Source organism: Miniopterus natalensis, chromosome 20 (genome assembly GCF_054644295.1).
Source record: "Miniopterus natalensis isolate mMinNat1 chromosome 20, mMinNat1.hap1, whole genome shotgun sequence".
In the NCBI taxonomy this organism is placed as follows: Eukaryota; Metazoa; Chordata; class Mammalia; order Chiroptera; family Miniopteridae; genus Miniopterus; species Miniopterus natalensis.
Window position 1 is genome coordinate 27,588,044 of NC_142100.1, and position 12,784 is coordinate 27,600,827.

The 12,784-nt window shown below is 52.9% G+C and overlaps 1 protein-coding gene across 1 annotated transcript in view; it reads left to right on the forward strand.

The window, feature by feature from the left end:
* Positions 1-12,784, forward strand: part of EP400 (E1A binding protein p400) — a 57,929-nt gene that overhangs the window by 24,599 nt on the left and 20,546 nt on the right. Inside the window, exons 17-26 of the mRNA XM_087828370.1 lie at positions 882-1,018; positions 1,992-2,161; positions 2,413-2,587; positions 2,689-2,825; positions 4,713-4,899; positions 6,495-6,661; positions 8,106-8,275; positions 9,004-9,234; positions 10,968-11,132; positions 12,248-12,403. Coding sequence (XP_087684496.1) covers positions 882-1,018; positions 1,992-2,161; positions 2,413-2,587; positions 2,689-2,825; positions 4,713-4,899; positions 6,495-6,661; positions 8,106-8,275; positions 9,004-9,234; positions 10,968-11,132; positions 12,248-12,403 — 1,695 coding nt within the window. The remainder of the gene's footprint in view (positions 1-881; positions 1,019-1,991; positions 2,162-2,412; positions 2,588-2,688; positions 2,826-4,712; positions 4,900-6,494; positions 6,662-8,105; positions 8,276-9,003; positions 9,235-10,967; positions 11,133-12,247; positions 12,404-12,784) is intronic.

Consider the following 12,784-nt stretch of genomic DNA (forward strand, 5'->3'; position numbering starts at 1 on the left):
TTGGACCAGCACATGTTGCTGAGACTGTAGCGCAGGCCAGCGTCTGGCTGAGTGAAGGGGCGGAGCAGCCTGTCTTCTCTGTTTTGCTCCGGGCTGTGGCCCAGGACCTGAGACAGCAGTTGCAGGAATGAGTAAGAGACTCTTTCCCAGTCAGCACTAGATGGGAGCCCCACTGGGCTTTGCAACTTCCCAAATCCCGCTGCCCATCAGTGTGTGGATGGCAGAGCAGGCGAGCGTGAGCCAGTGCCACTGGGCACCACCAAGGGCTGGTGGAAAAGTGTCCCTCGGTGTGACCAGGAACACACTGCCAGAGCCACCACTACCCTTTGCTGCCCCTTCCGCCTCTGCATCCACAGCCGTCCCCTGACACCCTACCCCGAGGCCATGGGTTCCCAGGTCTGCTCATCTTCTCCTGGGTGGTGCTTTTTACTGTGGGTGGTGAGATTTTGAATTTGAGCAGCAGTGGCCGTCAAGGTGTGCTCTGTGTGGCACTGAGGAATGCTCGCCGGGGACGGGACAGGCCTTGGGCACAGGCCTGCGGGCTGCTTACTGCTTTCTTCTGATCATTCTTCCTTGTAGACAGGGACTCCTCCCCATGCTCATTGGGGGTTTGCCATGTTTGTGAATAAATACTCATTTTATTTGGTGATTACTCATCCAACTACTCTTTGCCAAGTGCCTCCTGGGAGTCAAGTCTGCCTCCTGTGGCTGCTGGACATGGGAATGGGGAGGCGCCCTCCAAGTCCAGGTGGCATGGGGGGAGGACGCCTCTGTGTCCACTGGATGGCTGCTTTAGCCTCACACACAATGCAGCACTGATGCCTGGACTTCACAAATGGCTCAGCTGAAGAGGAACATGCTGCATCTTCCTTCCTCTGCAGGCAACTGGGGCCCTCATCTTGTCATTGTGAGGAGCTGTAACATCCTCAAGTGGGAGCTCGAGTTGAAGCGTTGGTGTCCCGGGCTCAAAACTCTCTTGTACGTTGGGAGCCACAGAGAACTCAAAGCAAAGAGACAGGTATTTTACTTCGAACATGAAATAAAACCAGACAGGAAACCATCTTAATTTCTATAAGAGAAAAATTTCAAAATGTCAAGACGTGCTTATTAGTGTAATTATTGTGAGACACCAGCCCTTCAGGTTATTCTAGATCTGCAGTCCCTCAAAAGCATCGACTACACCTGCAAGGAGGGCCACAGGTATGAACGCCCTCGTGTTCCTTCCCAGAAAGGGAGGGAGTTTCCTTCTAGAACTGAGGCAGCTCTGGAGTATGTGCTGTGGCCCTTTTTAGCTGTAAGGCCATTGGCTCTCAGGCACAAACGAGGAACTGGTGGTGCGTCCTGAGTCCCACAAGTCCCACGTATGTGTATGAGGAACATCTGTAACATGCAGTAAGCGTCTAGAACAAATTTGGATTTTTTTTTTTTTTTTTGGTCCGGTGGTTTCTGCTACTAGATTCTAAGTAAAAGTACGTTCCAAGTCACAGTTTCTCATGGGAGATAAGTTTCGGCTTATCATTAGGCTGTTGGGTTGAGTAGCATTTACTGACAAAGTGATTCCTCAGATGTATTTTCTTTTCTCCCGTCTCTGGTTGTTCATTAGTGGTTGGAAAGCTTATAATGCAGTCAGTTACCCTGTAGATCTTCTCATTTCCTGTGTCTTCCGTGTGCGTTTTTGCCTTGCCCAGATTATATCCTGTGAAGAGCCAGTCCTACCTCAGGACACCTTGTATAGTCTATTTTCCACAAACAATTGTTTGTGCCTCTAAGCACTGCCTCTCAGTTTGTCCACACGAGTGCTGTAGGCTCTTGGAGGAAAAGATCATAAAAATACACACACAGCCCTTTTCTGTGCAGAAAGAGCAAGTTGTCAAGACAAACGAGTGAGGTGACTGGGTGGGAACAGGCTAATTCAGAAAGCTCTCCCCAGATCGTTGCGTCCACGGAGGGAGGAGGGAAAAGACGGTGAGGCCCTGTCTTCTGTGCCACAGGGATGGACTGAGCCCAACAGCTTCCACATCTGCATCACATCCTACAAGCAGTTCTTCCGGGGCTATGTGGCTTTCACACGGGTGCGGTGGAGGTGCCTGGTCATCGACGAGATGCAGCACGTGAAAGGCCTGAGCGAGCGGCACTGGGAAGCCATGTTCACCCTGCAGAGGTCCGACTGCTAGTGCTCCCCAGGTTCTGTGTTGGTGATGGAAGGGTTCTCTCGCAGGGACACACAGAACTGCGTGTCCTTTGCCATAGTGCGACCAGACAGGCACACCAGAATGTTCCTTCAGTGCAGCCCATGTCTTTAAGGCACCTGGACGCATAGTTACCCCATAAAATTGTCTTGTCCCTTAAACGTCTTCAGACCCAGCTGTCTGTGTTGGGACTTTCAGACGTGGTCTCTGGTCTTGTGTGCAGTCAGCAGCGTCTGCTCCTGATTGATGCGCCCCTGCACAACACCTTCCTGGAGCTGTGGACCATGGTGCACTTCCTCATCCCGGGCATCTCCAGGCCCTACCTGCACTTCCCTCTGAAGGCCCCAAACGAGGAGAACCAGGACTACTACCACAAAGTGGTCATACGCCTGCACCGGGTATGGCGGCCGTGGGACGGGGGTGGCGGGGGCAGGGGACCTGTGGTGACATGATGATGCCACTCCTGGAGGGGAGACAATGGGCTGCGGTCCTTCTTCAGGTGACGCAGCCATTCATTTTGAGGAGAACCAAGAGAGATGTGGAAAAGCAGCTGACCAAGAAGTACGAGCATGTTTTGAAGTGTCGCCTTTCCAGCCGGCAAAAGGCCTTGTACGAGGACGTCATCCTGCAGCCTGGGTGAGCGCCCCTATGCTCAATCCCCTCCCCAGACCTGCTCCTGGTGTTGTTACTCATGGCACCGTCCAGCAGTGTTTCAGCTGAGGTTCACGCGGGAGACCCGTCCTGACATTACCCAGGACCACACGCTTCGGGCCAGCTGGTGCTGTAGGATGGCTGAAGGGCCATCCCACCTTGCCCGTGGGGATGTGTTCCAGGGCCCCCAGTGGTGCCTGAAACTGCACCAAACCCTCTACGTACTGCACTACATAGCACACCTGTTCACACTTCACAGCTGGGAGGGCTATTCTGTAGATCTTAGGAACCTCACCATACAATTTATCTTTTTTCTATTAAGCTGAGAACTTTCCCATTTTTACTTTCTGGTTTCTCTTTGGCATGTCCATGCTGCCAGCATTACTACTCTTGTTCTCTGGGCCCATTTTAAGTAAAAAAGGGTGACTTGAACACCAGCGCTGTGTTGCCAAGACAGTCTGCTACTAAGTCACCAGGCAGGGAGCGTCTACAGCACGGGGACGCTGGACCAAGGCATGATTGACACCCAAACAGCAGAGAGTGCACACTGTCCAGAACAGCACACAGTTCAACACCTATAAGCTGTTTGTTTCTAGAACTTTGCATTTGATGTTTTTGGATTGAGGGTAGCTAAAACCACAGATACGTGAAGCCACGGGTCAGGGGGCTGCTGCATCCATACGTGGACCCCAAAAGTGTGGGGTCCCTCACTTCTCTCCATGATCCTTTCCCATGACCTGCTTGGCTCTTGACATCACACCCTTCATTTTCCTGAGTTTAAATTTAAAAAAAAGTAAGCCTAGAACGACAGTTTGGAAGATGTTAAACATACAGTTATACTCAGTAATCACAGCGACTGCCTCCTCATGGGTGGTTGTGGAGACAGAGTCACACACAGCACCCACCAGTTCCAACACAAACTTTGCCTCGGCCCAAAATGAGCTTGGCCTTCGCGAACAGGCTCCCCTATTTCTGTCAGTTGCCCACCGACTGCTCACCTGGCTCACATATTCTGTAAGTTGTGGGAGGGACAGGGTGACCTAGTGCATTGCCCCGAGATGGCAGGTGCAAGTTACTATGGAGCACAGGGTGGGGAGAACCTGGGTTCTGGAGGGAGGTGGAGTAGAGGGTGGCTCCCCACCATCAGCTGGGTCGTGTCCACATGTAAAACGAGGGAGAAGCTTGGGCTGTTGAGGCTGTCGTGTGTAAAAGCATCACAATAGTGTCTGCATGGAGGGAGCCTTCAACAAACGGCTTTACTGTTAAATCATGCTGTTTATGGGGTTACATTAGGAAATTTTAGGACAGGACGTAAGTGTGTATGCATTGTTGTTGGTACAGATTCTTAGTCCTTCCCCTCCAGCATTCCCAGTGACGAGCGTCATTCCTGAGCCTTGGGAAGTCCTGGGTGGGTGAGCAGAAAAGTGCAGTCCTGCTGCAGCTCAGGTGTCAGTCAGGTGTTTCAGTGGGTCCTCGGGTCAGCTTGTGAAGAGGAGTCTTAGTGGCAAGAATAGCAGCTCACACAGTGGTCAGGACCAGCGCTGGTGTGTGGGGGGCTCCCGTGGAGTCCAGGGCACTGCCCAGGACCCGGAATAGGCTATACTCAGGACACCTGCTCCCTTTAGAATGTCCCCTTTCCTTCCCTGCTGGATGGGGGCCCAGGGAGCTTCCCCATGTCTGACCCTCCCCCCTGCTCTCTGGGTCCCAGTCCTATTTCGTAGGGACAGCGAGGGAGTCGAGGGCCCTAAGCACCTGGACAGGAATTGGGCCTCTAGTGTTGTGAGATAACTGAGCATATCTGGGGTGGATGTGCGTCTCTGCATGTGCTGAGTTAGGGGAGCTGTCGCTGAGTGCTTGTGTTGCCCGAGGCAGGACCCAGGAGGCACTGAAGGGTGGGCACTTTGTGGACGTGCTGAGCATCCTGCTGAGGCTGCAGCGCATCTGCAACCACCCCGGGCTGGTAGAACCCCGGGTCCCACAGTCCTCGTTCTCCGCCTGGCCACTGCAGCTCCCCTTGGCCTCCCTCGTCCTGAAGGCACTCGACAGGGACACCTGGAAGGTAAGGAGGGGATCTAGGAAGGTAGGTTTGTCTGAGTCCTGTTTCAGGGACACTTTTCACACCGTTCTGGGGGTCCTTACTCTGGGTAGCACCAAGCAACCTTTGTGCTATGTCTTCCCTTTGACACTGCATCTGTGTCTAGTACTGACCTGCGGGGCAGGCTTTCTTAGCATGGTGTGTGCTGCTGGACTCTGTATATGACAAGAGCTGCTTACAGTGGTGCTAATACCTGCTTGGGACATGGGCAGTGTTTCGGGCTCAGGCTTAGAGGCCCCAGACCTAGGAACCTCCTGTGTGGTTTGTGTGAGCTGGTTCAGGTGCAGGTTGGGGTCAGGCCAGGGACTCTCTAGTTGTGGGCCCCCCTTATGCAGGGAGGTTCAAGGTGTGACTAGTGAGAGTGTGACTCTGAGGACCCTGAGGTGGCAGGTGCTCTGTGAGTGGTGAGCCTGTTGTTGCTGCCACTATGGTCACTGCTCAGACAAGGACATAGTCTCCAGCGAGTTACAGGGCAGCGAGCCATGGGCAGTACAGAGGCACCAGTCAGCTGACCTCAGTGTGCCGGAGGGCCATGGGTCATTGGTGCTGCTTTCTACGTTGTGCTTTGAGATGTGGCCGCACTTTCTGAAGTGTGCAGGGTGCTGGTATTAGTATAGTCACAGGCTTATGCAGCCGTCATCCTAACCCTAGAACATTTCACTACCCTGAAGAGCATGCACCCATGTTGGCTGCCCCTTCCCAGTTCTGGGCAGCTCCTCATTGGCATCCCTCTGTGGATGCAGCTGTTTCACATAAACCCACGTTACGTGTAGGTGGGACCATACGACACATGGACTTAGGTGTCTGGCTTACTGCCCTTAGTGTGGTATTCTCGCAGTTTGTCACGTTGTAGCAGGATTTCCTTCCTTTGAAGACTGGGTGGTTCTCCTGCATGCTCACCCCACATTTTGTTCCATCAGTTGAACATTTGGGTCCTTTCCATGTTCTGGCCATAGTATCACTGCCGTGGGCTTGCGCGCAGGTGGTTTCCTGCGGGCACCAGTGTAGGAAGCACAGGTCGTGCTGAGTCTGGGGAACTGCCAACTGCTCCCACAACGGCTGCCCCTTCCCTCCCGTCGAGGTGTGTGGGTGGGCGATGTCGCTTTCTCCACATCCCACCCACACCGCTGCCCACCCGCCTTGATTCTCCAAGGAGTTGAGTGTCACCGGGTTTCTGCTGTTGGACAGGGACGTGCCACACGACTGCCTCTGCTCTCACCAGCTCAGTCTCTCCCAGCATCTCTCCCAGGCCCCTTCCTCAGTAGGAGGCTGAGCATCCCCCTGCTGCCAGACTTCCCCCCTCCTCTGCTGGGTCCCGTCTGTCTCTGGGTGCTGTCTTCTCTACTCCCACAGCCACTCGGGACCAAATGCCATCATTCTCATCTCAAAGCTGGGGAAACCGAGACATGCTGAGCCCCAGAGCGGGGCACTGGTGAGGTCTTCAGGACCACCTCTTGGGGCAGACAGCCTAGTCTTCCCGTCAGCCAGCTTACTTTGATTCTTAGTCAAGGGCTGTTTCTACTGCTCCATGTAGCTCATTTTTTTTTTTTTCTGCTTAGGAAACCGATCTTTCTATATTTGACCTCATTGGCTTAGAAAATAAAATGACTCGCCATGAGGCCGAGTTGCTGTGTAAGAAGAAGGTGACGCGGAAACTCATCGAGGAGCTGTTCACTGCACCACCCCCGCCGAGCAGGCCACCGGCCATCAGACTGAAGCCCAGCAGGTGTGTTCAGGGAAGCATCACCTGCGGCTAACTGTCTGGCTCCGGCTGGGCTCTGGCCAGTCGCAAGTTGGCCCCTGAGCTGTGGGGTCTGGGAGACACTGGGGAGGCCTGGGATCAGGTTTGAGTTTCACATGAGACCCTGGGCCCCAGGCTGTGAGAAGAAAGGCTGGCCATCCGTTTGGTTATCTGCTTCTCCTGGAAATTGTCCAGATGTCTTTTGCTTTCTGTAACTCATTTTAAACAGGAAGCGTGGGCACTTTGCACTCACCTGCCTGAAGAGGGGCCCTTCATTGTCTTTAAAAAGCGTTAGGATTTGAGAAGGGTCTGTGTGGGGAGGAGTTGGGGACAGGTGACCATGCTGGATTGAACCTGGTAGGTGGTGTGGTGGTAGCTGTCACAGCTAGGTGTTTGCGGAGTGAGGGCAGAGGGCTCCACCCTGACTAAGCAACAGGGACACCTGAAACGAAGACAACGTTGCAGGTGCCGTGCGGCTGGGACGGGACACAACGTGCCTGATGAAGGCAAAACCCAAGGGACACAGGAGAGGCTAATCCAGAGAGCTGGAAGTAGACAAAGTCCTAGACTTGAGTTAAAAATGAGGGGAAAGCCCAGCTGGGTGTGGGTCGGGTTGAGCGTCGACCTAGGATCCAGGTGATCGGGGTTCGATTCCTGGTGAGGGCACATGCCTGGGTTGTGGACTCAATCAATGACTCTCTCATCATTGATGTTTCTCTCTCCCTCCTTTCCTCTCTCTGAAATCAATAAAGATTTTTTTTTTTTTTAAATGAGAGGGAAAAGGAAAGTCAGTGTTTTAGAGACAAAGGGTTGCAAACTGGCAGCTATTCTCGCTGGCTCTTCTGTATGTGACTCCCTGGGGGCCTTGGGCCCTGGCCCACACTGGCAGGGCCTTGCAGCCCTCTTGACATACACAGCAGCGCCCTCCGCCGGCCTCTTCCTGGCTCTCCCTCCCTGCCCTATTGCATGGGGCTCTGTAAGTGCAGATGTCCTGCTCTGCAGTTCCCACATGAGAGGTGGCTGTGAGAGCATTGTGCACCCAACAGCGGCCTCCTCGGGTGTACCCTCTTGCATGGGTTTGCACTGTTTTCACAGAGGCACTGTCACTGTATCTGCCCTTTGTCACCTGTGCTGCCTTGTTAGCTGATGGTGCAGTTGACTTTTTCACCCCACTTCCTCTTATTCTAAACAAGTGTTGTGGACTTGTTGTGTCAGATGCCTTTTCCTAGCTCACACTGATAGAAACTTCATTGAATTAAAATTGTACCCCTGTCGCACAGACATGGGTGCCACTTTCATGTGCTGAGTGTTGCCAGCACGACACGCAGGATCCTTCCCAGCTTTAACCAGCACTGGGAATGGGAGCCCCTGCTGCTCGGGTCCTGCACCACAGTAATCCTTTTTTGTCTTGCCTACACGTGGCGTCTAGGTTGTTTCAGCCTGTGCAGTATGGCCAGAAGCCGGAGGGTCGCACTGTGGCTTTCCCCAGCACACACACACCCCGGACAGCCACCTCTGCTGCAGCCACTGCCACTCCACAGGGCCACGTTCGAGGACGGCCACCAATCGCCACATTCTCTGCAAACCCAGATGCCAAAGGTATGTGCTGTGGTGGTGTGTGTGTGTCACTGAGGGACCTTCTCTCTGGCTCTGCCGAAGAGACATATGCAGCCCTCGCACAAGTTTGAGGCTTTTTTATTTCTTTAAACTGGATTTTACAAGATGCACTCAGTGGAGTCCTGGTTGATGTGGCGATGAGGATGCTCCTTGGGGAGACACTCACACAAGGAACTCGGTGCTAAAGCTTCTGAGGAGGCTGCTGTTGTGTTTCATGCCCCTGCTTTGTTGTCACCTGATTATCACCATAGGGAAGGATGGGGCTAGGTGGCAGACAGGTGACGAAGGTAGTGCTCCTACCTCAGTGGGTTCTCAGAGCCATGTGCGCAGTGGTTTTTGAGTGTCCAGAGCCACTTTGTGAAGCACTTCTGGCGCAGCGGGGTGCAGCCTCTGTGTGTGCCCTGTGTGTGGTCAGGATTGCCTCTGATAGACACTCGGGTTCGCGTGGCTGACTAACACCCATTTACTGCAGGAATGTACCGCGTAGCCTGCTGATTCGCTCCACGTGAAACTAGTTAACAACGGATAAAAATTGTACTCCTCTCAATCTGTAGACCACATTGGCCTCCACCCCACACCCCTTTTTAGAGAGAGCTTCTCATTTGAGAGACAGTACAAACTGTTTTATTTCTTTAAAATTCGGGTTTAAAGTACTGCATTACATTCAGAACCTCTAACAGCTCTACACAAACCGCCCTTGTTGATTGCAGCGGCAGCAGCCCCTCAGGCTCCCACCGGTGCTCCGAGACCCCAGGCCGCCTCGACCTGCAGCACAGCTCCTAGCCCAGCCCATCCTGCGAAACTGCGGGCTCAGACCACTCCCCAGGCCTCCGCCCTGGGCCAGCCCCAGCCCCAGCCCCAGGCCCCCTCGCACCCAGCCGGGCAGAGTGTGCTGCCTCAGGGGGTGCTGCTCACCTCGCAGCCCCAGGCGCGCCTGCCTAGTAAGTGGCCTCGCCTCTCTTGGGGGTTCTGCCCCCTCTCCCTAGGAAGCTGGGTTCAGACCAGCAGTGTGAAGAGCCTTGCTGTCCACTCCTGTCCGCTCCCCCCCCCATGCCGGACACTGCCTTTGCCATGCTGTCCTTTCCAGTCCTAAATCTCCAGGGCCAGCACCCAGTGCCTATCCTTTCTTTGTCCTTTCTTCTGACCCGTCAGTTCTGCTTTCCTCCCGCGCTCACACTCTGCGCTCTGTGCTGATGACTGTGCCTCCTTACTGTTAGCCAGGCTTCGGGCAGCAGCACCAAGGTCAGCCTGGGGAGTTGGTCACCCCTTGACAGCCATGGGACCTAGTGTTCGGTTTCTAAAAACCATGACTTTCTTTTCATCTCTTGCTATTATCAAATTTAAACTGGGGATGAATTATTGCTCAACTGAGACATTTTATGATAATTCAGTGACTAAGACATCACCATTTTATTAAGTATTTTAATAGAAGTTTTGGTTGTGACCAGTGCGATAAGCCTATTTCCAAATTTTACGTGGACCCTGTCCATCCTGCTGTGGAATGTGCCTCTTGACATCAGAGTGGCATTGTTTCTCAGGTACCACCTCGCACACTCGCGTGTGGTATGGCAGGCTACACTGAGGCCTCTGTGGAGGGGAGAGAGGTGAAACATCCTGAGGACTCGCTGCGTCTAGGCTGGCTCTGCCAGGCCCCTCGTTCATTGCCCACAGATAGTCATCCCTGGGTCACTGCCTCTGGGACATGTTCCTGGCCTGGGACAAGACTTCTGTGGCTGTGCTGCAGGAGCTGTGCTTGGGGAGCGTAGTCGGCCAGGGCGCCTGCAGCCTGGTGCCTTCGCCTCTGCGTGGACCACAAGGGCTAACGAGACTTGTGCTCTGTGTGCAGACCTCTGCGTCTCCTTTTTACTTTCCCATCCTGTTCACGGTTCTGTGCTCAAGAAACCTGGGTGTTTTTCTCATCTTTTGCTAACCTGTCTTCATTGTATCACTAATAATTCTTGCATGGGTTTTCTTGGGAGGAATGTTTAGACTCAAATATCAACCTTTGGGTAAAAATCTTCAATCCTGTGTAATCACGGCCATTTTGAGTGAGGTGCCTATGACTCCATCCGAGTCATGTTTTCCATAAAAGGTTCCAAGCAACGTGAAGCTTCGAATTTCCTGACGGACACTGTGGATTGGATCCTGCGATCTAGTTCAAAACAGCGTGAAGCTTTGTCTCAAAGCTCCATCCACATGATGTGTTTACATGCTGACTGCGATTGAAGCATGTGTCCAAACCTTTACCTCTGTGCTGATAGGTCCCCCTTACCTCTATGAGCTAAGCTGCACCTGTGCCTTTCCACGTTTTGGAGGTTCTCTGAAGCAGAGGTTGATACGAGGGTTTCAGGCTGTTGCAAATAGGTTTCTGCTGTCTCTGATGTTTGCTACTTGTTTATAAAGTGTCCTTTAATAGTTTGGGCAGTTGTATTAATATCTGATGTCTAAATCTCTACCATTTATGGTTGCAGAAGTTAACCATTAAAACCTGATGTTATCTTTGTTTCCTCTTTCCTATTAAAATAGTTATTTTCTGAAGATGTTAGTACTAGGTAGCCACTGTTGTTCCGACACTTTGGTTTACCACCCACAGCTGTTCTCTATGACAGGCAGTGTCAGTGTTACAGTTGCTCACTTTCCACAGAAGTGCTCTTCCCCCCTCCTGTTCCCACAGGTGGGGAGATGGTCAAGATCACGCAGCTGGCCTCGCTTGCGGGGCCGCCGAGTCGAGTGGCCCAGCCTGAGACCCCGGTGACGCTGCAGTTCCAGGGGAACAAGTTCACCTTGTCTCATAGCCAGCTGCGGCAGCTCACGGCTGGCCAGCCCCTGCAGCTGCAAGGTGAGAGCACCCGTCACGGCGAGAGCCACACCTCAGGGTATGACCCCAGAGGATGCTGGGCGGACCAGTGGGATAACGTGTATACCTGGCTGCGTGGTCCTTGACACACATTTAGTAGCTGGAAGTCATTTATAAATCTACCCTTTGATAAAGTTCCCTATTTTCAAAATCAGAACAGAAATATTTTTTAGTTTCTAATTTTACTACAAGGTGAATTGTCCTAAAAATGCCAAAAGACCAGCAGCTTATGTGGGAGAAGCTTTGCTCTTACACAGATTTCAGGTAACCAGACCAGAGCCTCCCAGGCCTGTGGCCAAGAGTGACATGTCCATGGAAGGGATGCTTTTGGAAGAGAAGAGGGTGCCATTTAGCACTCAAGTCAGTCCTAAGTGACCACATGGCAGCAGTTCAGTCATTTGTGTCCTCTCGGCTGTAGGTTTGGATTCAAGGGTTGTGTCGACAGCAGCCTTGCCCTGCCCCCCAGCTGGGTCCGTGGGATGTGCTTTTCATGACTCTTGTCAGAGCAAAAGGTCACTGGAGAGTCACAGTCAGCAGAGCACCTAGGAAGCCTGCAGGAAGGAGACCATTCAATTGGGTTTAATTTCGTATTTCTCCAGTTTTTTGGTCAAAGGGGCAAGGCCGTAGGTCAGCATCTCTGGTGGACTCTAGTTTCTGTGGAACATGGGAGCTTCCTCCAGAGCTGTGGGAAGATGTGGTAGCGGCCAGCTCCTCAAGCAGAGCCACAGCATTGACACTGAAACACGTTTTTAGCTATATCTTCCTCCAGCTGATGTGTTAGCAAGCACCAACGTGATCAGGGAGCTGGGACCTCCCACCTGGAACTCGGGCCCATTGCATTGCCCCACATCAGGAGTTTCTAGGAATAGAAGAGCTCTCTTTTGACATTAAGAAAAATGGCATTGTCCTTAGAGTCACATTCATTGTGAATGAAGTGTTTTCACTTTTCTCCAAGTAACTTAACGTGGCATTGCTTGTGGGGAATGAACTCGGTTTTAGATTAGGTTTGTGGCTTTGTGTGTACACCCTTGGAGTGGGTGTGACCTTATGTAGAGGCACATGCTGTGACTGATCATCCTGCCCACGTGTGATTGCAGGCAGTGTTCTTCAGATCGTGTCCGCCCCTGGGCAGTCCTACCTGCGACCTCCAGGCCCCATGGTAATGCAGACTGTGTCTCAGGCGGGCGCCCTGAGCACCCTGGGAAGCAAGCCCCCAGCCGGCAGCCCGGGCCCTGCTCCCGTGACTCCACCAGGTAGAGTGCTCTAAGCTGGGAGAAGACTGGCTATGAAGCTTCTTTCTGACTCTCTGCCTTGGAGATACCTGGAAGTCACTTAGGATTTCTGACTGTGGGACCTTAGAACCTGAAGGTCCCGCTATGGCCATGTCTGATGTCCACAGACAGCCTGGTGTCCACTCAGTTTGGTTTCCTTTCTCGTTTGCTCTCAGTTACTGGTTGACTATCACCGGCCTCCACTCACCTTAGATTGTTATTTAGGTGCTAGAATTTTCCCCAGGACGGGTGACGAGTTAGGGTTTGACCCTTCTCCATCTGACCCAGCCCGTGCTGCCTCTTGCCCAGTGCACAGCCTGTTTCCCGCCAGGGTCTTCCTGCTCCCCTAGACATGCTCCAGCC